The sequence below is a fragment of the Mycetomoellerius zeteki genome, unplaced genomic scaffold (genome assembly GCF_001594055.1).
Source record: "Mycetomoellerius zeteki isolate Tzet28-1 unplaced genomic scaffold, Tzet1.0 scaffold324, whole genome shotgun sequence".
In the NCBI taxonomy this organism is placed as follows: Eukaryota; Metazoa; Arthropoda; class Insecta; order Hymenoptera; family Formicidae; genus Mycetomoellerius; species Mycetomoellerius zeteki.
The window spans coordinates 420,496-446,928 of NW_017257310.1; the positions used below are offsets into that span (position 1 = coordinate 420,496).

General features: G+C 32.3%; 1 protein-coding gene across 1 annotated transcript in view; it reads right to left on the reverse strand.

The window, feature by feature from the left end:
* The window catches only part of brp (ELKS/RAB6-interacting/CAST family member bruchpilot), a 66,934-nt gene that overhangs the window by 37,132 nt on the left and 3,369 nt on the right, over positions 1-26,433 (reverse strand). Inside the window, 3 exon segments of the mRNA XM_018451880.1 lie at positions 2,138-2,193; positions 4,381-4,477; positions 7,807-7,956. Of these exon segments, the coding sequence (XP_018307382.1) occupies positions 2,138-2,193; positions 4,381-4,477; positions 7,807-7,956 (303 nt within the window).

Genomic DNA, 26,433 nt, shown 5'->3' on the forward strand with positions numbered 1-26,433 from the left:
GAAGCTCTGACGATTCGTGATTTTATCGACGAAAAATCGATAAATATACATAGAGACGACATGTTTCACAAATTTCCATATGAAGCGAATCAGTAATTGTTTGAAATATTCAAATGCGACACGTATTTGGCAGGCAACTTTTAAATAAATAGATGTATGATACAATTTTTGTATAACTTTCGCCAAACCACGATTTTTCCGTAACCTGCGATAAAATGCTACAGCCACCTTTTGGCATTACCCAGCGACATAAATTCTTGACTCTGTCATTGCACGTTTTACTTCTGTCATATAAGTTTACGGCATGTCGGAATGCACGCGTGGCGCCATAGGATATCGAAAATTCCATAAAAATGAACTAAACGATAAAACAATACTCGCAATAAATGACAAGCGTCTCAGTAAATTCTTCCTGACACTTCCTCGACGCATTTCTCGGAGATTTCCACAATCTTTGTTCGCAACGAAAGTATGTAGCAACAGAATCGCGCTTGTAGCGTGAATTTTTGAAAACTTGCGGCGGTGACGCAAAGGAAAGTGCGCATACAAAATACTTGTGAGAGAGTAAACCCACGATTTTGCGTGCACACACTGAACGCGACATGAATACGAATATGTGCGGTGCTTGAAGACGTGTGCGTGTGTGTCTGTATACGTGTACATGTACATGTGTAAAGTCGTTGAGTGAATCCCGTCGATTTTCTACCTCTGATTTGATTTTCCTTTTCTAGGAGGAGAAACACTGTCAAACCGTAATAAATACAACATCGCGAGCTCTCGAAACGCAATGAAATATTTTGACTGCGAACAGCTTCGATTGCACAAGTTACACAAAAAGAGAGTTACGTTCCAGATAAACGTAACATACTCCGAAATAGAATTTCCTTTTCTATATATTGAACGCGTGTTTCTCTATTTTATACATGAATCTTCATTATTGTCAATGATTTCACAAAATTTCCTACAAAAAAGGACCACAACTACTAAGTTAAATTCTAATTCAAATTTCAGTTGTAACAAAGCAGACAATTTTTTTTATAACATGATAAACTATTACAACCTATACTAGAGATATTACATCACTTCGGAAGTTTCTGAATTATAGAAATCTTTGTAAAGTACGTGACTTCTCGCTTCTATCGTAATCATTAGATTCCCGGATGCTTTAATAATTTTTATATTTATTTTAATTTTTTGTGTACTTAAAACTCTCGCCTTCTTAGAATTTGTTGTAAAAGACTTCTTATAAACCTTTTATGAAAATTTTTGAGTTTTGCCATTCTGGAATTTTTATATCTTTCAATATTTGCACACATCCGCGAATCCCAAGATCCTTAGATCGTATTGTTATCGGATCCCCAAGTTGATCAGATCCTTTGCGTTGCCGCAGATTTATCGATCTGCGGATTTTCCGCGGCTCTTGCCCGAAGTGTCACGTTAGTAGCTTCGATCGGCTGTTGCCTATCGCCGTTCCCCGATCTCGCATGTGCATACCGTACCTTAGTCTCGCCTGTATTGCGGAACACAAAACGGGAAAACCTTTCCGTCGCTCGCGGGAATCCGATCGATTTTGAGAGCAACGATCGAGTTGCACGAGGCAGGCGGGGAAAGCTTGCAAAACCCTGTTGTGGTCCCTGAATCGAGAATGGACCGCCCGTGTAAGGGCTAATTCCACTCATCCCCTGGCGCTCGCCTGTTTCGTTTTCTTTTTTGTCCGTTTTGTTCCTCTCTTTTTTTTGTTTTCTCAGATCTCAGGTGACACAAAAGTTCAAGCGTGAGCACGGCACACGGGGCGAAAAGTAAAGCCACTGGCGGTGCAATAACTGCAAGCTACTTGCAAGCAACTACTCGATACAGAACAATGGGCAGCGATTAATGTTAACGCATATGTGTATGTACGTATACATGTAAAATAGACTAATAAAAGTAAGCAAATTATTAATGTCAATACGTATTTACACATATGTGTATTGAAAATGCGTAATGAGCGTCGATCGAAATGAGAATGATACACACACATATATATGTATATACATATATGTACGCGATGCATAATGTATGTATACATATATACATATATATATATAAATTTATAATTATGAGTATGTATGGCGACGGATAGAAATAGCTTAAGGACCTGCTTCTGGGCCATCGACTGCATCTGCTGGAACATGATCCTTTCCTCCTCTTTTCCTAGAACAGCAGAAAGTAACGAGGAACTCTTGGAGGAACTGTTTGGTTCCAGGTCTCGGATTGTCGGTGCAATTGTGGATGTGTTTGTATGCGTGTATATGTATGTTTGTATATACGAATAAATGAAGTTTGTAAAATAATCGCGACAGTTTGCTCGAGTGCAATCTTTATTAATATCTCTCTAACTCTGTATTACTATTATAATTATTTGTATTATAATTAATGTAACGCACATAACATTTTCATTGTAATTAATAAAGAATAATGTTAATTAAAAAGATTTATTTCCCCTCCCCTTACTTGTATTAATTAGAGGAAGGTCACCGATACCGACATACCACTTTGTTTTTAGACTTATTTTAATAATATTTCTTAAAATAAGTCTAAAAACAAAGTGGTATGTCGGTATCGGTGACCTTCCTCTAATTAATACAAGTAAGGGGAGGGAAAATAAATCTTTTTAATTAACATTATTCTTTATTAATTACAATGAAAATGTTATGTGCGTTACATTAATTATAATACAAATAATTATAATAGTAATAAAAGGTAAAAATACAACTTCAAAAACATAAATACAAACTAAAAAGTATCTTCTATCAGATAGAGTATAAGCAGTTTTTATAATACTGTTTGCAATTTTGCAATAATTAAGTTTTTCATAAGTTATGACGCAAAAATGAGCGTCTAACAAAATGGGCTCCAAAACTGACATAGTAGACAATAATGCCAACATTCCTATTCTATAAATAAAGATATATTCTATTCTATAAAGAAAACTAATTTATGAAACTATAAACATTTAAAATGACATAATATTATCAATAATACAGTCACTATTATTTTAATTACGCAATTTGCAAAAGAACATTGTAAGAATTTTCTTCTCGGATTGATAGAATTTGTTTTTAACTGATTTGAAGATAGAAATAAACTGATATATGATACAAATATATGAATTATGAGTTTGTACTTCTTTAATTAGTTAAACAGATCACGTATTTATTAGTATTAATAAGGTGCAAAGGTTAGTTTCTAAGAAATAAAGGGATGTCGCTTTAGAAGACCTATGTCAGTATCGGTGATACTTTCCTCTACTTATATTCAAATTTGTAAAAATAATTTAAAGAGCAAATTGTTGTTATTAATGCAGCGCATCTAATTATGTATGCCAAGTGCGTGAAAATGGTAATTTACTCTAATACGTGTCGCGAATTGAAACTTTGTTCATTTAAATGCTGTCTTCCTAACTTTCGAAAGTGTTCTTCCTTTCGTAAAGTTAACAAGATTTACAAAATTAATATTTTCTTGCAGCATCCTTTTGGACTATGCACCGTTAACTTCACAAGATGAGTCTTGCTTTTATAAAGATAAAGATCACAATAACGGTTTCAAAGTGCAGATTCTTCTGCTTAGATGAACTGCGGCTCGTGGATTTAACGAAATAATTCGATGAACCGTTGTAGTCGTCGAGGATGGCCGACGGCATTTGCGCGAAAAATGTCATTGCGGGGGAAATTGAGTCTTCCCTTCGTTAGAGAAGAACGATACTAGGCGTCGTATATTTGCGAACGAAATATTCGCAATTTTAAATTTTGATAACGCGCTATGTACTTTTGCTACATGAAGTCACTTACAAGCATGGTATATATTCGAGAAAATTACTTAACAATCATGCAAAAAAAAAGAACTTAAATAAGAGCTTGTATCGCCAGGAAACTATATTTCTGTTTGAAATAAATGTAGATTAAAAAAAATGAGCAATAGTTAAGCTTTAAACTTAAAATGTAAAAATATTTTTGTCTATGTATACACTTTGTTATTTATAGTTACTTTTTTATTAATCCAATCAGTTTTTAAAAAGTTTATGCACGCACATACTTTGTAGTTTTATTTCCCGGCAATGTTTTATTTCATTAAAATAAATATTTTTTTTCCTATTAATACTCAAAATGTTAATTTTTATACGAAGCTTATTACGATTTTCTAATTTGTAATTATACTCCTTGAGTTTAATTGAAGAAAATTTAAAAATATCAAAAAAATGGCTATTGTTGTTCATTGTAATTCATTAGGATATATTATTATGATTTCCTATAATGTAAATTTTTGTTCGTAAAATGCAGGGTTAAAATAATTATTTAATATTAAAATAATTAATTTAAAAAATTGCAAGAAATGTCTCACCCATCCCCTTATTCTGGAGCATCTCGAGGAGCTTCTTGATACTCTCATCACGAGCTTGCAGCGTCTGTTTTTGCGTTTCTATTCTTAATTCCAGCTCCTGCAAGAAGAAAGCAAGGATTCCAGAGAAAAATCAACAAGATTAATTAAAAATAAAGAAATTGCAATAACTAAGATTGTTTTCTTTAACGATTTATCGTCAAATTATTATTATTTTATTATTGTTTTATTATATAAACATTTACATTAATTTAATAATCCTTAAAAGGTCGCAATTCTTTTCTTGATATCTTTATTCTTAAAAAATCTCAATTCCATTTTAATATTTGCATAAACAATTTAGATGCAATTATATCGCACATAATAAAAATTTCTATATACTGAGTTACATCAAATGACAGTTTGAATATTTTCGATTTATTTTATCATATTACGTAGATGCTTTCAAAATATTATGAATTATATTTTTCTGTGTTATTTTAAATTCATAAAATACACATTGACAATATAAGCTAAGATAAAACTTAATCGGTTGAGAATAGTTAAAATAAAACTTCATTAGAGATAATAGGGCCACTCACACAGTTGAGCTCAAAATGCTACCGACTATATTAAGCCTACAAAATTATTTCAGCATCTGCGGACGGTTATACCACAAGAATCACAAGACTCAAAGAGAGCCAACATACCACGTAATGACATTAAAAAGATACTTTATACTAAATAAGACAAATAAATTTAAAAATAATTTAGAAATAGATTCTTTGATGAATGTTAGAATTATCCAATTTCTCTTTAAAAAGTGACTTTAAATATCAACTCCTTTGTGTAAAAACACGTGTTCCTTTTTCCAAAAATACACTAAGCTTAATCTTTGAAACCGAATAAAGAGAGATTTAATTTATCATCATGTAGGTGTACTGTGCTCCTTCATTCTATAAAACAAGATTAACATTTCAATAGAATAATGAGAATTTACTGTAAAATATTAATGCCGCAAAATATTTTTACGGAATTTCGCCACAGCGTGCACTTTTTACACAGTATTATTTTTATGACAACCGATGGTACATACACACACACACACACATACACACACGTTGGCAACTATATGTCTAATATGCTTGATTTTAGTAGCCGTCAACGATGGATGCCACCGCTTGGGCCCGCATAACGAATTTAGCACGCCTCTTTGACGGCGCGAAAGTAATTAGTCTGGAATTAGACACCCGCTGCTGGCCTTCTACCGGCTTTCCCCGCTGTGCGAGAGGAATACTCGCGTGCGATATTACCTGCGAGTAGATACTATGCCCTCTGGAAATACGAGAATTCCCAAATGTTACATTCGAGACGTCGGCCGACATTCGATAATTAATTCAATTATCTCTTTTAATGAAAACCTTCGCAAACTTCCACAGTTGTAAATGTGTTAATTAGAATACTCTTCAAAAAACACGTGTACTGTATTACCGGTAAGTTTGACCTCGAAACAGTTAGAGTGTAGCTATTGCTAACGAAGAGTTGGTAATTACAGTCAGTCTTAGAGGATGAAACTCTTGGGACATGTTGAGTCAAAATAACCAAGTGTTAAATATATTATCGATGAATTTCAGTGAAAGCTGTATATATAAATATCTTTCCTCGTATTGTGCAAATTATTAGATAACGTCATATCTCACACACATACATATACTAACGTTGTTAATTATTAATATATTAGATAATAAATCAGGATAAAAGTTGGCTAATAAATAACATATGACATTAAAAATCATATACTGAATCTTTCAAAGTTATGAAAGTTAATGAAATGAGAACGTTGTATTGCCATTAAGTATCTTAGTTGTTAAAAATTTCGATCGACTTGGTCATCAGATTCGATAATGAGAATTTATAGAGACACGAGAAACCGAGTGCATAAACTGGCGAATGGCCAAAGGCGACCAGTTGCTTCCCGTTTGACCTGTCTGCGACATTTCGGTCATGCTTACGAGCAAATATTACTCCGCTTCTTGCGCGAGATTAGATTATTTTCTGAAGAAATATCTCCGAGATAACTTTTCCTTCAACTTATTACGTACGCGAATTGCATCTATTATCAACTACTTATCTTGCAGTAAAAATAAAATATTTCTTTTATGTAAATAAAGCTTTCTAAAAAAGGTTCATATCTATCATACTGCTTTTAAACGAGTGGAACGTGACACTCCCATTGCGTGTCTGCTTATATCGATTCGACGTTACACGCAGTCTTACACACAGCAACGCTTGTTTTTCGACGCCATAAGTGGTGAACATAACGAATTTATTGCGACGAGGCTGATATTCACGTTGCTGCCAAGATTTCCGGAAGTTTCTGGATAGTACAGACAATCGGTCGTTTACCTCGAAGGCGACCTAAACCCCTCGTCTATTTCGAGTCTGCGAGCACAGAGCCGTATGGCGTACGAGAAGCCAATAAATCACGGCACCGAACGGATGATTTTGCAACGTGATTATTTTATTTATGATCGCCTGTTTTCACGAAAAACACAAACAAATTTTACATCAAAGTTATCTTCTCCAGATTCGATAAAATTTCTACAAAATGATAATGTATTATTAACAAAAGAAACTATTACGACATAAATTATTGAATAGAGAAGATTACAATTACCGATTACTCGTTATAAAAATTACTATTAAATTGTTTTACTTCAAAGCTAATAATATATATGTACTTATACTGAAATGTACAAGATCAATGGAAGCATTATCAATTAAATGAAATAAATAAAGTCATTAAAGTTTTCAGAATATTCAAGAGGAAAAAATTGGACAAGTCAGCATTTCTCTTGAATATCTACGTTCGGAATGTTGAGATACGTGACAGACGTCCGCAGCGGTGTCAGAAGATTGGAAGATAGCGCGAGGTCCAATATACCTGGCGCGAAAATTTTCACAAATATCAGGAAAACTCTCGAGGCTGTCGACGAGAAAGAAGAAAACAAGAAAAAGAAGAAAAAGACAGTCTAGGAGGTGTTTGCGGCTCTTTCATGCATCGACTCCCTGAAGAGTCTCCTCCATTTTACTTCCATTTACCGCACTTATCCCTATTATTCCCGAGTTATAATGGGATCCCCCTTCGGCGCGATTATTCCAATTCCAATCTTCCCGATGGCGTGCGCTATTCTATTTCGAGGCTGAGACTGAATTATATTCGGCGTAAAAAACCAACCTAGTCTCGCTCATTAAGACTAATCTTGTAAACTGCGCCGCTAGAAATTAATTTTCTCTCGGAAAAGTTCAACTATGTGGAAAACGCTGAATTATAGCACCGTCATTATACAGGAAATAACTTTGTACCATACAGTAAAAAAAGTTGTTAGAAGCGGTGCATTGGAAAATATGCATTTGAAAATAATCTATGACATCTAAACAACAATTCACCTTTATCGTATCACGAAGTATGGCAATTTCGCGAGTCAGATGCTCATTCTCATTGTACAAAACTTCCATTTGTTGCTGCATCTCGACACTCGGCCCACGCATCCTCATTCTGAGCTCCTCTTCTAATTGGCGAACCATTATGCTTTGTTTCTGCAATTCAAAATAGCACATATTATAATTTCAGTACATGCAATTATTTATAGTAATTTTCATTTTTTATTAACCTTCTCTCTGTATATAGGGCTGAAAACACACCTCAGGCTAATAAAAAACATAAATAAAATATTGCCGAATGGAAAATTTCGAAAGTTTTCTTAAAAACGGTTCTTAAAATATTTGTATACAGAGAAGGTTAATAAAAAATTATTAACAATAAGTACCTATAACGCTTTATCGAATTCTTTTATTCGAAATCCTTTATCTCTCGTATTTTTACAATTAGATCATTCAAAATTTTATTGAAATTAGAAGAATTAAAACAGGAATTGGGAATAATAACTTTTATGATAATTATAATTGCTATCGAGTTAAAAAATAATTAAATTTCGCATATCAAAATTAATATTTTTAGTTTGAAAGTCATCTAATTTATTAAAGACGGTTCATATATGGCTGTCCGGACATTCTAATTTCAGAACAGAGCTATGTAGAGCTATGAAGCGGTTTTTGGAACAAACAATCTTGACAATTACGAATTGCACTCAAAATATTAACAAGAAGCAAACGGTCTCCGTGAAAGTTCACTTGTGCACGCGTCGCTATGTCGACAGACGTGTCACACGACCGGAAACGCGCGTGGTTACTTGCCTCCGTCGTACCATTTGCTCTCATATGAATGTACTTTCGAGTGGTATTGTTCCACCCAAGCTCTTTGGTCTAGGCTCGTTAGACATCGTTAATGATGCCGGCAATGCGACATAAGCGCGTGGGTGAACAAAAGCCGCATCGTAAAAAAAGAAAAGCTTTCTAACTGTACTTCCGGCGCACTACGATTAACAAATACGGATGTTGCACACCGATGCACTGTCTGTTGATTAAAGCGCTTTACATATGCGACACATGTCCTCTCGTCACAGTGATTAAATGGTTGTTTTCATTTTACCCGGATTTAGAGACTTTGTTTTTGCAAATAATATATATTTTTCGTTGTGTGCTTTATGTAAAAAAAAAATGAAAAGTAGAAACTGGAGTATCTGAACTTTCTTATATTAGAAAACAGCTTTTTATATTTACAGCATCCTGTATTTCTTTTTAAGCTAAATAATAAAAAATAGAAAATAAGTGGCAAACAATAGTAAATTAAAAAATAAAAAATAAATGATAAAAAGCAGTAGCTTAAAAGGTAAGAAAAATTCAATCCGTGAATGAAAATACGTTAAAGTAGAAAAAATTAATTAATCTAGTTTTCCAATTTGCAAAACATAGTCTATTATCTTGTTCGTTTTATGGCAGTGATGTACGTTTTACATTTAAATGTATGAGCAACATTAAATTTAATCCCGACTAAAGATTGCGGCACATTACATAATCTGTCGCAATACAAATTTAAAATGATCCACAATTTAAAATAATCAAGAAACATAATTAATTCACAAAAAATGATTTTTTGATAAAAAGAAAGAAATTTTATAGTACAAGATATTTATAAGCATGCAAGAGTTTGCATCAAAATGTTCAATTGCATGAGAGGATTATGCAATGAGAATCTGCGTAACGTGTAACGAGAGAACCATACTAGTAAACGAATATTCTCCAATTCCTACGGAAACCAATGCGTTCAATACTACCGATTGACCTGATTTGGCGAGTGTGGAATCAGTGCTATGCGACATCCAGGGGGGGAGGGGAGGTGAGATGCGGAGGCAGAGGATCGCATTCTAGCATACGTGACGTCATTTTCTCGATTAATCATCCATGATTTCTGCGTGACCTATTCGTATCATGGTCGAATTTTACTATTTGGTTGCAAAAATCTTTGACTTATCGATTATACATCGAGAAGTCCATTATGTGTCTCATGCAGTTCATGTCAATGTATTTATTATACTAGTATATATTTTATTAATTTAATATTCATCTTTCAGTAAATATTTGCTATATTTATTTACTACAAATATATTTGTTTTTCAGTATTAAAAATTGATAATTACATTTCAAATTAAATGCGCTCATAAAATCAACAGTCATTAAGACTACTTAGTTATTTATATGTTCAAAATTTTACTTGTTAAAATCTTTTTTAATTTTCTACAACAAATACTCTGTAACTATAAATTCAATTAAATTCTCGTTAAAAAGCAATCGGATGCTTCAGTTTTTAATAAATGTTTTTGACATATCGATCACTTTTTATTAGAATTCGTAAGACATTTATGGCGTGATATATCGCGAATAAAACTCGATAAAATACGATGAAAGAATGGGCAATATTGTCAAGAGCTTGCACACGTCCGATGCATATACACATAAATATCGTATATAGTGAGTTAAGTGCTCGTAATAACATTAAGAACAAATGTTTTTTAAATGCTTAGCACATCGTTCGGCGTCAGATTCTCGTTAAAATACGTATAAAATTTACAGCAAGTGCTAAAAAGTTCTTATCAATTTTATTATTAAATCGATTAATAAAGAACCGAGTACTGTTCGCAGACATTCCATAATAAATTCAAGGACTGCATTTGAAATATTATTACTATTACTAGACGTGATAATTACTCAAATAATACTTAAATAATTACTTAAGCGAAGAATATTATAAATATTACGTAAACATTTCATTAAGACGCGACACGAGTGAATTATTAAAAATCGAAGAAGGGGAAAGAAATATAGGTGTTTGAAGTTAACAGAAGCCCCTCTTAAGACGAGATCCTATTAACGATTGAGCAAATCTTACATTCCTTGCAACGCAGTAGATACGCCTTTAACATGAAAACCGCTAGTCTACCTCGCAGTTGAGATAAATGATCCGCAATGTTTAATCAGGAAATCCGCAAATATTTGACAGAAGCAGTAACAATTCATGATGACCATTTGGATTTTCATCGTGTATACAAACATTGTTTATATTTAATTTAGTAATTTTTCGAACTACATCATTAGACTAATTGTATCTAAAATATAATTATATAAAAAATACGTTTGTAAGTCATTTTAATTAATAAAATCAATATAACAAAAATATTTAAAAAACTACAGAATCTTTTCCTATCTTTTACACGACACGTTACTTTGTAAATTTATAAATATATATATATGTATAATATGTATATATATCTGCATTTTGCTTATAATAATTATAATAATATTAGACAAATAATTTTTCTTTAAATTCTTGAGATAAAGTGAGTATTAGATAAAATATAGAGAATTTTCAAAGTTTCTTTGTTTTCTTTAATGTAATTGCGAGATTGCTTGTGTATCTTTTGTAAGCTATGTACCAGCTGTGTAAACGGTACGATCACCGCTGAGCTAAGCAATCAGAAAATAGCATTAGTAGATTTTATCAGGAACTGTAATCACAGCAGGCGTACAGTGTTCCGATGAACAGTGTTCCGCGACCAAAGAAATGCAATTTTCACGATCTGATTTTAAGCAGTGTATGTATGTAAGCACGGAGAATCGCCGATATCGAGTCTTTCCGGCATTCAGGGAGTAACTTCAGATACATATGGTTAGATTGCGATATCCATTTACTCACACTGTACGAACCGGAAATCCTAGAAATAAGCGAACACATATCGCCATTTCGTCGCAAAAGCAGCCAGATGTTGCATATATTCGCGAACGTAGTTTCATATTGCTATTTTTGAATTAGTTTTTGTTGTAATTCTGTTCCATTTTAAGTTTTATTTAAAAATTTTAAACATATTAATTTTTTAGTAAGACTAAAATGTAATTAAAAACTACTCATTTATATATTTTTTCCGTTGAAATATTCAATTCTTGTTAATTTTTATGAATTTCTCTACAAATAATATGGCAAGTTTAAAATTATCAATACCTACATTTATAGTTTTTGAGTAAAATAAATCGACAGGTTTATAAATATAATAAATAAATCTACTAAATCAGTTCTTAAAAAAAGCACATATAATATTTCATTTATTTTCAGCTCACCATGTTATTTATTAACAACGTTTTTTCAACGTGTGAATCCAATTAACCCACTTTTGATTCGTCATATTACAGTTCAGAATATGATATTGCTAAAAAAATCCTATGCTATTATATGTTCACATTGTATAACTTCGCAATTAAACGTTCATTATTGCAATGGAAATCACAACAATCGGAGCAATCGGAACAATAAAAATCTACGATCACAACTATCGGCGAGAAATCCGTGTGAGTGGGCGAGTTCAATAATGTAAACGATCCCATCGCATGAACTACATTACCATGGCAATTCTGTAGCACATTGGTCTTCGCTTTTCTTGGGGTCGTTGTACTCACAAATCGATCTCCAAGAAACGGGACAAGGGTGTCGGCGCTTGGTCAGTTCCCTTGGACGAATAACGGGTACCCGATCGCATATCCTTCATCCTTCAGAATATCTCCTGAAGATACTCGTGTCTACGACTAGTTTTAGCAAAACGACAGAGCACACACGCGCACAAAGTCTACACATTAAATTGTACTTGTACGCGAAAAAATAGACGCGAGAAATGGTCGTGGGTGACTCGACCGTATCGATTTCGTTTGACACGATGGAAACCCGAAGGATAGCTATCCTGGGAGAGGACGTGTTAAATCCGGAGATAGCTACAGTTGCCAAGTGTAGAGAAAGACGATCGTTCAATTTCTGACGGCGGCGCACTCGACGGAATGGCTCGACATTTAAAATGTTTGCATTTCATGGAGAGAGCGCTCTCGATATTTTTTTCTTTTGAGGAAAATGGTATCTTTCCAATATATATAATATTAAAGAAATTCAAATAAAAATATTACTTAGAAGAAACGACATTATAGAAATATTCTTATTGTATAATTTATATACAAATTTTGTTTAGATGTAACAAAAAATTTAATATAAAAATTAAATACTTAAATTACAACACTTGTAATATCAGCTTTTAAAAAAAGCGTCGTATTTCGTACATATATTGCTAGAATTATAATAGACAAAATAGACTTCAAATTTAAACATAAAATAAACAGAAATTAGCATAAGCTTATCCGTACAATATATTTGCATGTATAAATTCATACGAAATTACCAGAAATTCTGGGAAAATACGAGCTTGTGAAGGTAAATATATAAATAAAGCATAGATTAAGTTACCGATCACGCGGAGGATAAGCGAAGAACGATAAATGCTCATATTTATTCACGAGAGTTCCGGTAGTAGAAAGCCTTTCCTCTTAAGATTCTTGGCGAGACTTTTGTGTGGATCACCGGGAATTTAGGCACTTTTAAATGATGCGCCGAGGCGAATGTTAAATGATCGTAACTTGTTACGGCGTAAAAAGCCTTTCGTCGGGAGAAGCCCAGTTTCTCGTCTCGATCTTTCTTCCGTCTCGCTCAGCAGTTTTCCGGGCGAGCTTCTCAACGACGTTGTTATCGATCGACTGGTAACTTATGGTCCTTTGTCGTTCCTGTAAAATCCGCCTCGATGTAACTGACCGTTCGTAAAATAAATGCTGTAAAACTATATGTGCAATCGCGTGTCGCGATTAATAACGCAGGGCGATAAATGCACCATTTTTACCATTTTTCGGATCGTCCTTGATAGATTGGAATTAATTCTTGAATTAAAATAGTAAATATAAAATGCAGCAGATCGACAATGAAAACTTTCGCCACGGTTTTATCGCGAACTATGGATTTAAACATTAATATGTTTAAATAAGTAACAGCACCATTTGTTAAATTTAAATCCAGTTTAATAACGTTACAGTATTAAAAACTCGCCAATCTCTTCACTCGTGTTCTTAAGTCAAACTGGATTATTTTTTAAATAAAAAAACTTTATTTTTATACTAGATAGTTTTGTGTAGTAAAGTTTTATTTAATAAATTTTATTGCTGAATAATCATTACATTGCTTCAGTCATATAGTTTACAGTTTCATTTAAATCATGATATTAGATTAAAAAATAATAGCAAATAATATATTCAAAAAGCGTGCTTGTCTACTTGTGTATTCGAGTTCTTAGCGTCTAAATTCCTAAATTAAAAAGATATATCACAAGAGGATGGGCACGAGAGAATAAGAACGACGAGACGGAGGGATGGCGGAGTAGAAGCAGAAGCGTTATCGAGCGGTACCGACTCGCCCTCTCCATCCTTCTCCTGAGCTTTCGTTCTCTCTCCTTCATATTCTCTCTCGTTGTTAGATATGGGGTGCCCTTTATTGTCTTCTCTTTGTCTCGCCCACATTTTCCGCCCACTCGCGGCCGCGCGCACTACACCACTGAGAAAGAAATCGGAGTAGGCCGACCGGAGGACTTTCCACCCGATTTTTCCAACCGATCCCGTAGCCAACCTGATCACAGCTCGTGTATCATCGGCAACTAAATGAAACGAGATACCCTAAACGTGAATAACCTTACACGAGGCAACTGTCCGCTCGTCGGGAAAGCACGAGAGAAATGGCTCCGAAATTTTATAAGTATATAAACTGTCAGCGTATCTCGGTCTAATCTCTTTCTTGGGATGACCTTTTTACGTTGAAGATAAAAAAACATATTATATAACTAAAACGAGTAAATTTATGATGCATTCGAGACTTTTAATAGAAATCAGATAACTGTTTCTAATTTTAAAAATAATTGAAAAAGAACTAGGAAAGAACATGGGCAATAGGAGTCAAGTGCAGAAGACGTCGCGCAAATAATACACATTGAAAAATTTTATTTTAGGGATAAAAAACGAAAGAATTTGTTAAATAATCTAAGAATAGCCTATCTAGAGGAATAAATAACACAATTAAGGGCGATAGAAGTCAGCGTGGAAATCAATCACGGTGTGCAAATCAACAAAGTCAATTTTAAATAAATTAATGTAATGTCATGAACGTTTCGGCTCTAAATTTGAGTCATCCTCAGCAAGGATATAATCAATTTTTATGTATTTCACAATTGATTATATTTCTTGCTGAGGATGGCTCAAATTTAGAACCGAAACGTTCATGACATTACATTAATATTGCGCACCGTCTTCCACACCGACTCCTATCATCCTTAATTGTGTTATTTATTGTTTATTATTCTAGGAGTGATCCTTTATTTATTCTTAATATTTGTACCTAGAGCAATTTTATCTTTTGTATCGATTGATCAATTCAAATTCATGATTTGTTAGTTATAATTAAAAAAGAGTGAGTTTAAAAATCAAACGGATTTATGCTGTCGCAGTTTATTGATCATAAGCGAATACTATTTAGAAAAGTTTCAGCATGTTGCGGAAAACTGGAGAATAATTATCTTAAAGCAAACTCCAATGCTGTTGAATTACATTGTGTTTGGAAACGTAATCCCGTGCGCAAATCAATACTGATTTAAGAAACAAGTTACGTCAAAATTTGCCTCTGGTTAGCAAGTAGAACACAGCTGATGAAACTTTCAGATGTTTCACCGAGGTCACTCTTTGTCATTCTTTGATCCATTCGATCCTTGGGATACGTCATTTCCCTTTGAAATAGAGAAAAGTTCTACGGCTACGTTAGCGTATTTCCGAGCCATTTCAGAGTGCCATTTAATATATATTTGACCATAATCATTCTCCCAAAACAAATCTGAAAAAATAATACAAAATCTCCATAAATCTAAAAATTCTTTCGATTTTAGGCTTTATAATAGCAGTATAATGTATTGCCAAAAATTGCAATTTCTATTATATCTTGTCATATTTAATTCAATAATTAGATATTAGTATAATGCATGCCATTGAGATAGTGCATCCCTAATTTCAAATAACTCTGAACACATGTACTTTTAATTTGAATGTGACTTTGCGATTACACCATTTCATAACAATTACTGGTAAATCTTATTTCGTGACTGTACTTTGTCCTCTTGAATTAATTACTGTCCCTGCTAGGAACGAAGCGAAATTGTTCTGACAAATTACATGCGACATTTTCGCTTTTAAATAATCTCAGTAGCTACGTAAAACCCAACAAATATCCTGTTGGTTGGTTTCACTGTATACTCTTTGTGTGTACCGTCCCTTGCGCTTCCCTTTATTCTAATTCTGTTTAATTATTATTTTCTATATATTTAGATAAAGAAACATTCAGTGTTCGAGCAATTACGTCCTAAAGCTCCAAATAGTTTTAGTAAAATTTCCATCAAATGAAAACTCTTTTATCTCTTTTGTTTTAATTTCTACATTATTTATCTCTTTTTATTTTTAATTTCTAATAAATATTCTTCTGTTTGATTTAAGAAATATAAATAAAAATGAGCTTTATCTAATTCTGGTTGTGTGAAAAATGCACATGAGAGAGACAGACAAAGAGAGAGAGAGAGAGAGAGAGAGATTCTTGTTCTTTTCATTATTTTTAATTTAGGTTGTATCTTATTTCGCTTTTCCGTGATCCGTTTTGCATTATATGTATATACATACAGGGGGTTCGGTAAAGACCATAACAATGCTTAGCACTATGCAGGCCGAGTAGTCCACGATAGAAACTAAAATGACGCCAATGTGGTGTCATTAAAGTATTATGGGTAGATCCCTGAGATCATTTTGAGACGAAAATTCTAATACCAAAATGTCTAGGCTTTAATAGTTTTTGAATTATAAGCACTTAAAGTTATCGAATCATACCGTCTAAAGTTCGCGCGTTCAGATGTAATGTAACAGAAAATCCAACCGCACCTAAGCGCGCTAACTTCAGGCTATGATTCGCTTATATATAACTTTTAAGTGCTTATAATTCAAAAACTATATATCCTCGACATTTTTGTATTAAAATTTTCATCTCAAAATAATCTCGGGAATCTACCTTTAAACGTTGTTATAAACTTTTACCGAACACTCTGTATATTACTCACAAAAATATTTGTATATGAGTGTGTATAATGTGTAAATGTATGTGATTGTTCGCAGTGTGTTAAATTCGGGGGTCTGTGGTTGTACTAACAATAAACCCAAATGACTGTGCGGATCAATCATCCCTATGGAATTTAATATACGGTCTCGAATTTTTAACCGGCGGCGTAATTTCGCGCCACACCGCCGTAAAATTGTAACGTATACACATGTGTTCGCTAATTACGTCAGTATATAGGAAACATGTAAGCCAGAGGCGATATTGGCATATCAAACACTCGAAGGTAAAAAAATTGGCGAGCGATAAAAATTGCGGATCAATAATGTATCACCCGCAATACATAAATAAAAGGTCAAGATATTGTTGGAAAGTTTTTCAATGTAATAAAATATATACTAAAAGAATTATCAAATTAAATGAATCTGACGAGAGATTAATTTATACAATTTATTCATATACAACATGGATTAAGAACTTTTAGGAAATATACACATAAATTAAAAAAGCGTAAAATAATTAACTAAAAATTAGAAAACATAAAAGAGATTACGAAGATCTTTGTCCTGCAAATCGCAGGGATATGCCACACATCGATTAAATCGCAATCGATCCTATTTTTGTTCATCGTGCAAGAACGGCCTCGCGACTTTCTCGACGTCTATTAGCAGCTCCGTGCTCTCTCTCTCTCTCTCTCCCCCCCTCCCTCCCTCTCTCTCTCTCTTTTTCTTTACAAATCTATTTCAATCTATGTTGTAAACTGAAACGGATCGTTCGCATCGATTCGCGCGAGCGTCCACTCGCCGACGAATATCAAGAGACAATTGATTTCTTTCTTTTCCACGTGCGCTGATGCATCAATTGCAGTTAGCGTAACGGTCGTGCATAAGCGCTGACACTTGTCTCGGCAATTTCATCGATTGTTGCAATCCTTCGTTACTTTTATTGTCGAGAATGTGTCTCCATTACAAACAATAGTCTATAACAACGTATCGGATGTTATCTTAAGCACGACCATAACTGGCAGATACAGTGTTGCATCTACCAGTACTGTCAAGCTTGTTTGTTCAAAAGCTTGTCGCACAAAAAGTCTTTCAATTATACGAAACAATACGAGAAAAGGAAATATTTGATACATAATACTCTCAGTGTGAAGTCTTATTAATCATTCTGTTATAAAGAATATTTTTCTACATGCAAGATAATATAAATATCTAATTTTTTTTTTAAATTGTAAGTTTTTACTTTTGGAATTACTTCATAATAATTTTATTTCTTCTTAATTAATCTTTAATATTAATGTGCTAATCTCTCTCTCTCTCTCTCAAGTTCCCATCGGGGCAACAAGCATTTTTCAACATATAAATATTAATGCAAACTTTTATTAAATTGACTTGCAACATACTTATCTCGTGTCATGTTTATTTAAACTTTGACTTTAGATGATTGAATCTATAATAAGGCGTGTGAGCACAGTGTTAAATGCACCATGCGAGAATATCGATCCTGAATGCATGTAAAATTATTTTGGCCAGTACCTGTGAAAGATTGAGAGCAGTAGTACTAATACCATACATAAACCTGTAGAACACTGTTCGGACGGATATTTATGCATTCTATTAAACCGAAATAGTGCGCGATTGGCGCGTATACTGATCGTTTTTGTTTCGATCAGCGCGAAAACGAGTTGCATACGCGGAAGAATAAGCGTTTTCCTAGATAATGTACGGGTGGAACCATCGATCGTAAACGTCGAATAAAAGTAGAGTTTATCGGATGTCCTCGATATAACCCAGATGTCCCAGCAAGCGACCCAGATAGAAAGTCGAGCTTCCCAATGAAATGAATTTCTCAACACTCCAATAATATTTCTGATTTATTTTCATAACACAGTGGATCTAATTGAGATATAACGTGCAAAAGTTACGAATAAACGTAAAGGATTGAGTTTAGTTCACACTTTTTAGCTTAAAATCAAGGAATAGCTGAGTAAAATCATTCTTTGCATATTTTCATTTTGTTTTATTATCATGAAAGTATTAAGAATATAAGAATATACTTTTAAACGTGTAAGAGAATTTATTATATAATGTGAATTCCGTTATAATATCAATTAATATTGATATAGTAAGTTTATATTAAGAGATTCCTTACTATTCGGGAAAATAAGAATTTTATATTCTACGAATATATATTTAAATTTTTTCATCATTAAACCTTGATACTGAATATAGTAACAAAATTGGAATGTTATTAACTGTTGAATCGGATAGCATGCGCGCATTGCATACAGAAACAGGAATTTCCCAAAATAAAAACTTAAATTATCGGAATCGACGTATTCCATTTTTTATTCATGAAAAAATGTTCAGCTTTTTCGAAACGGATACCATAAATTGACAGTTTAATTAACTATTCAAAAGGTACTATTTTCACGAGAGACAATATTATAACACTAAAAATATAACTTGTAAAAGCTTTTGTAACATTGTTTAAAACTATGTACATAGCTTACCAAATTCGTCAAAATTTATTGTAACATACACACTTAATATTTTTGAGATAAAAAATATAATAAACTTAAATATCATGAATTATTTTTCTATTTAAAGAAAAAGAATTGTTTTGTTAGACGACAACAGTTATAACTTCTTCTTCAGGTATTAATGGCACCCGCCGCAAAACTGACGGCGATTCCGGCCACAACAGTTATAAGACTGTGTGAAAACTGTAGTATACTATATTCTCTGTCAAAGCAAGGATTAATAACTTCAACAAAGGGATTTATTTGTAGAAGGGGATTTTTACAAAGTTTCACTTACTAACAGTACCTTTTATACTATTAAATTTATAATGTCAAATTGTATTCAATTTGAGTTATTTTTTTATCATTTCTATAGCCATTGCTCCTATTTAATATGCTGTTAATTTAACTAAAACAATGAAATTAAACAATCTAACTCAAGAAAATATATTGACTCAAATTCAGTTTATTATTCATTCAAATTCAGTTTATTAATTATTACAGTTAATTCAATTATTATTCAATTGCATACGTTAATATAAATGTTGTTTACATTGAAACTAATCACACAAATGGATTGATTTACATTGTGACTCCTTGATACACGTAAAAGTTCAAAATATTTATTTAAAGGATAATCGTTGCTCTTTTGACATCTAATAGTGTATCACTTATCTTATTTGATACGATAATTATCAAAAATAATTTAAAAGAACTTCTACAACAAATAAATGGAACAATTATTTAGTAATTACAAATCCGTAAAATAATTTAGGTTTTATATTTAACTGGGTGTAAATTAAAATTTTGAAAACAAATGTTTTTAGTAGTTCTTACTAAATTGTTTCACAACAAAAAAAATATTATTATAGAAAAAAAAAACATTATAATATATGATCTCTATTAAAAAAACCGTTAGTATTCTAAAAATGGATGCTAAGTTCTTTAGCATATATTCTAGACAAGGTTCATTAACCGCGATAACCATTTAAACTTTTTATATATAATTTATGTAATATATATACTATTTCGACATTTACGTTTATCTAAAGCTTAACCTGTTGTCGCGCAGCGAAGTCAGCAAAGTTTTTTTTATAAATCCGTTCGATATCGATTGTGTTCGAGGCTGGACTTAGTTATTGTGTTTTCCATGCCTCAAGGTTGTTGCATAATAGACTATAATTTACGTCTGGAAAATCTTTTCGCGGATTTTGACGAATATATTCTCTTATAATAGATGGAATCGTAATCTTTTTAAATGATTATACAGAATTTTTCAAAAGAAAGCTATAGGGATAATATGTAAAAGGCCAAACTTACATAATAAATTATAATGAATACCAATACACGTTGACACCTTAATATGCGCAAACGTCGCCTACTAGCATATTGGAAATCATTTTCTTATTAAATAGAGACGGAGCAGAAAAGCAAAGTATGGGACAATATAATTTATGCTGTATTATTATCCTATGTAATATGCCTTTACATCACATATTATTATAGCTTCTCTATTATATGAATAAAGAAAGTGTCAAAATAATTTAATATCATGAAATCCTGCTTTTCACATTATTGTGACATTTACACATTGTTTGCTGGTTAGATGAATATATTATACTGCATGAATAAAATAGACTATTACAGTATATAATATTATACATACAGCTTGCGTTAAAATTGCTTCGAGTCGATAACATTTGACATAGCGTTTTCGTAATTATTTCCTTAAAAATAAACTTAATTTGCATTACGACAGTGTCACACATTTGTGTGTGTATGTGTAAATATAAAATATATGACTTAAATTGCGTGTTGCGAAGAAATTTTAAAAACATCTCTGCCGAAATCGATACAAAAATACGACCTGAAATACGATAAAGTGATTATACAATCCGACATCGCTTTCTACGTGTATCCAAGTTTTACTCAAATTTCTATCTCTAAATTTATATTTCTTTACTCGAGTTTTAAAATAATCCGTTCGGATTTACTGCAGCTATTACTTTGGATACTGCCAATTGAAAGTTGACATTTTCGTATTGCGCTCGCACGCGCGATTGTGGTATAAAAGCTACAATATATTCGTCTCTATCGATCGGCCTAAATATAACGAGACAGATTACGAGATCCTATGCCATATGTGGCATAAGTATGGCTCGATCGTATTGTTCCGCGTTCAGTGACTAAATCTGCCACTCGTCTTCATCGTGCGCGCGCGCGAAGAAATATTTCCATAATGTCACAAGGATATTCTCCGTCGCTGATCGACGTCCTTCGACATCTCGCCATTTATTAATCATTCATCGACGGCGTCAGAATAAACAGTGGCTCGATCAATACGTACAGCGAGTGTAAATACAAGAATGTAATTTAACAGAAGAAATAAGAGAAGAAACAAATTATCGCGATTAACTCTGTATTTTTAGAACATAGGGCGATCATTAGAATATAAAAAACATATTATATTTACGTCGTACTTTAACTTACTGGAAAACTTTGTTACATTTAAATAATTTTGTTTTCTGCTCCGGAAAAATATTTCGTTCTTTTTCTTACTGTATATTTTTACGTTGGAAGTACAAAACAGTACAAACTTTTAATAGTTTTGCTATGTTTTCTAGTTTTGCTTATATGTTGTGGTTTGTATCGTTATTTTTATTGTTAACATGATATTCGTATCAAAAATTATGTTGAACTGAAATATCTGTAAGAATGCAAGCCGTGAAAATTTAGAAAAATCTTCCTTGGATGGACTTCGAAAGAGCTCCCTCGAGCCTTTAATGTATACTCTCGTCCCTTATATTATAATGAGACGTCAGCAGACGAGCTTGATAGGAAAGTGGAATACTGAAAGGAGGGGAAAAGGGAGTAGACACACGTAGTAACCAGACAAGGAGAATCCCGACTCGTTTGAAAGCACAGATGTGAAACAAGATGAAAACGTCGAGTTCATGTGATTCGACAAGATTCATCGGATGCGAAAATAAAACGGGTCACTCGATGGCCTGGCGGCAATTAAACGAAATGAGAGTCTTATTTCTCAATCTGGAAAAGATGCAACACGTGGGATTCCGTATTCGGGCCAAAATTAATGATCGCATTTTTAGATCAGATGAGAAAACAATAACCTTTTCTCTTCGCAATTTACATTATATAAAAGTTATTCTTTGGAAGTAATATTAATTATCAGTTGTTACTTGTTTGCTGAAGCATCTAAATGAGAATTGTTAAAATAGGTTATGTAAAATGGACGTAAAATATTCATGAAAATATAAGTTTTCTTTACCTCGATTGTACAATTTTATCGTCGTACTGTTTAAATATTTAGCAAGTCCAAATTAAACATCTTCATTGTTTCCAGAACCATAATAACTGTACGTTATTACGGCGCAGGATATAAACAATAGAAGAATAATTAATAACGCCAGATACAAACGCTACGTTATGCATTTTTTTCTATCGGTGATAGCACAATAATGCTTTCTAAAGTCGACCGTCTTCATGTAGCCACAACCTCGGATAGCAGCTGCAACTTTAGATAAATTACAGTGGCGTGTGAACATTCATAAGATGAGGGACAGTATTGTCGGCACTTATTATTAGATATGAACGGATTCACATCCCATGGCAAAGGCGTTTATATGTATATGTACATAAGACTCACAAAAAAGCAACTTTAAAATCATATAGCCCATTCCTTATTAGTCATTCAATTCATGACTTAATTTTTGTCACTTTCATTTGAACGAAGCGAACAAAGAAGAATCATTATTCATAAATAAATTAGCAATTTCTTTGTATAGATTTATTATTCTGTCCTTTTTATCTTTATTAATTTTAATTATTGTCAGATATAACGTTGAAAAGATAATTGGAATATTTATTTAATTAGTATAAAGATATGTTGGAAATAAAATTTATTGAATATATATACATAGATATTTTTGTGTAAATATCTGCAATTTTGACTCTTCCAAGTATTATTCAAGCGAATTATTAAATAAATCAATATATAAATTTTCAGTGTAATGATTACATGCTTTGAGATAAAATATTGTAAAACATTTCTGAACAGAAAATTATGTATAATAAATATGGAAAATCTAGGATTAAAGATCAAATTTTCAGAGATAGTAATAGCTTGCAAATAAGATAGGATGTCATTGTTTTAACATTAAGAACATCTCTCTATTTTGTAACACAAGATGAATAATTTATGTTAGCAGAAGTCAAATTTGGTTTTGTTTTAATTTAGACGTTGCAACAGATTTTAATAAAGATAGAACTTTTATCTTATAATCCAAAATAAGAAATAATCTTGCATTTATTACAATGTCCTAATTTTGACAAAATATTGAATGCAGTGCTCAACATGCGAATCATTAACTGTTTTGAATTATAAAAAATTATTAATTTCAGCGAAAAAGATACTAAAATTAAAATTATTTTGTAATATTTGTAGGCAATAGTATAAGAAAATAATATTTTCTTGACATAATTTTTAGTAGCTAATTGATCATATTTTTTACATTCTTTATATTGGTAGATTTAATAAAATATATATACTAAGAGATTGTTTTAATAATATTCTTAAATTTGTAAAAAATATGTTTATAATGCATATGACGTAATCTTAATCAGTGCTCCAAATATGGAAAAATATCATGTAAAATATCACTCAATTATTGAAGTTCTGATACTGCCCACATTCTTAACATGTTTCGTGCACGTATTACGTGCAGTTCATAGACGCCATGCTGCGGGAATTCGCGCAGAATGTAATTTTCACATCTTGCGTCGGAGGAATATTATAAGATCGTAAAAAAATCAAATGACATTTTTTGTAAATCACATGCTTATCACGAACCAATTTTGAACCACTCATGAGAAAGAGAATTAATTTCGCACTTGCGATTAACACGTTTTTTTTTTCGTCTCTGTCGACAGTTTAATGCGTTTTTTGCGCGTTTCATTCTCAGGTTCTCGATGCTAATGGAAGAAAAGAAAAGTGCAGGAAAAGCTCGCTAGAGGCTGTGTACGAATCGATCGAAGACTCCACTTACTCTCTTGGCGTCGAGAGAAACGAAAGAGAATTATTTCTTTCGACGTTTCTCTCTGTCATTCGCGCATGTCTTTTCTTTTTTCTTACAAAGCGATATAATGATATTAGCTTGTTCAGCAGGTTCCGGAAAATTAATTTAAAGACAAACTGAAGAGATTCAACGAGAATATATCGAAGTAACTAAATCATGTAGGCACGCGGTTAAAAAATATTGTGTTGGAATTTATGTTGGAAACGATTCACTCACGTTCTTGTTAACTGTGTGTGTTGAATTTTTTAACATTTTGAGTGTTAATTTAACATTATGTGATTATATAATTTAAATATTTTGTCTTAAATTGATATTTAACGTTTCTTAGTGTTAAAATGATACAATTTATGAGTGAACAAGAAACATAAAAATAATGTGCTTTAAAACATAAATTCTAAGACAAATGAATGAAATATGTTATTTTAACATATAATAAATGTTAATTATACTGAAAGAAATATACTTACAGTTTCTCTACAAACTGTGTCAGCATTATCTTTTTGTGATCAATTTTTTTGCACAATATCTGTATTGTTTTCTAACATATTCATCTTATATTAAATGAATATAAAAATATGAGTGAACCATTTGCGATATGTGAAATGTATTGTATTTGACACAAATATTTATTTATTCTATATCTTTGTAACTAATCAATAAGTCGCAATGAAACTTTGTATAAGTTATTTTAAATATTTAAAATACTTATAAAAAATTTTAATTTTTTTATTGTTTCTGAAATTTTAGTTTAACAATTTTAATATAACAATAAAACTAATAACAAATAAAATAAGTGAACTATAAAAATGTATTGTTCAATAAAAACGAAATTGCGAACAAAACTTTTATATATATATATGTATATAGTTTATTTAAAGTACAAATATTAACACGGTTGTAAAGTGCCACCCATACATCCTTAATCACTTAATTACTGAGAACATTTCATCATCAGATTTTGCGTTTAACTAAAAGCTCTTTTTAATTGCGCGAAATTGTAAAGTTCAAGTCTGATGAATGAAAGCATTTGAGAACTAATGTAAAAAAAAATGTGGATATAAGTATATTCAAAACAGAACAAATAATATGGCTGCATTTATAAATTATGTTTTTGTAATTTAGTGTGTCATAATTATCTTTATAAAAGAAAGAACATTTCCTTTGTATTTTATGTGATAAATATAATGTAAATTTATTTGTAGAACTTTATTCGAGGTAGAACTTTAAAAAATAACTTTTTACAAGATTGTAAAAAGAATTTTTATGCGAGACTTCATGTATTCGCACTTCATGTAAGTTCTTTTTACCTACTGAGGACGGTTCTATATGAACCAAAACATTTAGGATTTTATTTTTGTAGCTCAAGTTTTAAATATTAAAATTGTAATTCCATGCACATACACTATGCCTGACTTATAGCGTCGTTCCTGATATTTACTGGTAAATTTATTTCCTTAATTTTGTATCCAGGAAAATATGTTACTATCAAGTGATGCGTGTAATGCAAATCATTGTCAGGGTAAAAACGTCGTCGGCGTAATTTATAGTGAACCCGGTTCGTCCATGATTGCGAATTTTGCACGAGACAAGCACGTCGGGAACAATGGGCTTACATGAGATTGATGTAAGCTCGTATATACGTATACGTACATATGTTGCAGGAAAACTCATTTACTTAGACAAGGGTAAACGGGGACAGAGGTAGGTACGAATGTGGGCAGTCGGCCAGAGAAACATCTAGCTCTTTGAGATTCTTCCGCTCGCGGGGGCAATGACTTATTCGACGCCGTCGTGAACACGATACACATGTATGCACATACGTTCTGCAAAAACGAACGTATTCACGCGCGCACATGATACGCGCAAAGCGTACAAATTTTAGTAGATTTCATGGAAAATGCGAATGAAGCTATTGCAATCCGTAACATATCGTTCTTATGTGACGTGCATTTATAACAAGTTCGACATATATTTTTTTTCTATGATGCGATGGCTTCATCGGATTT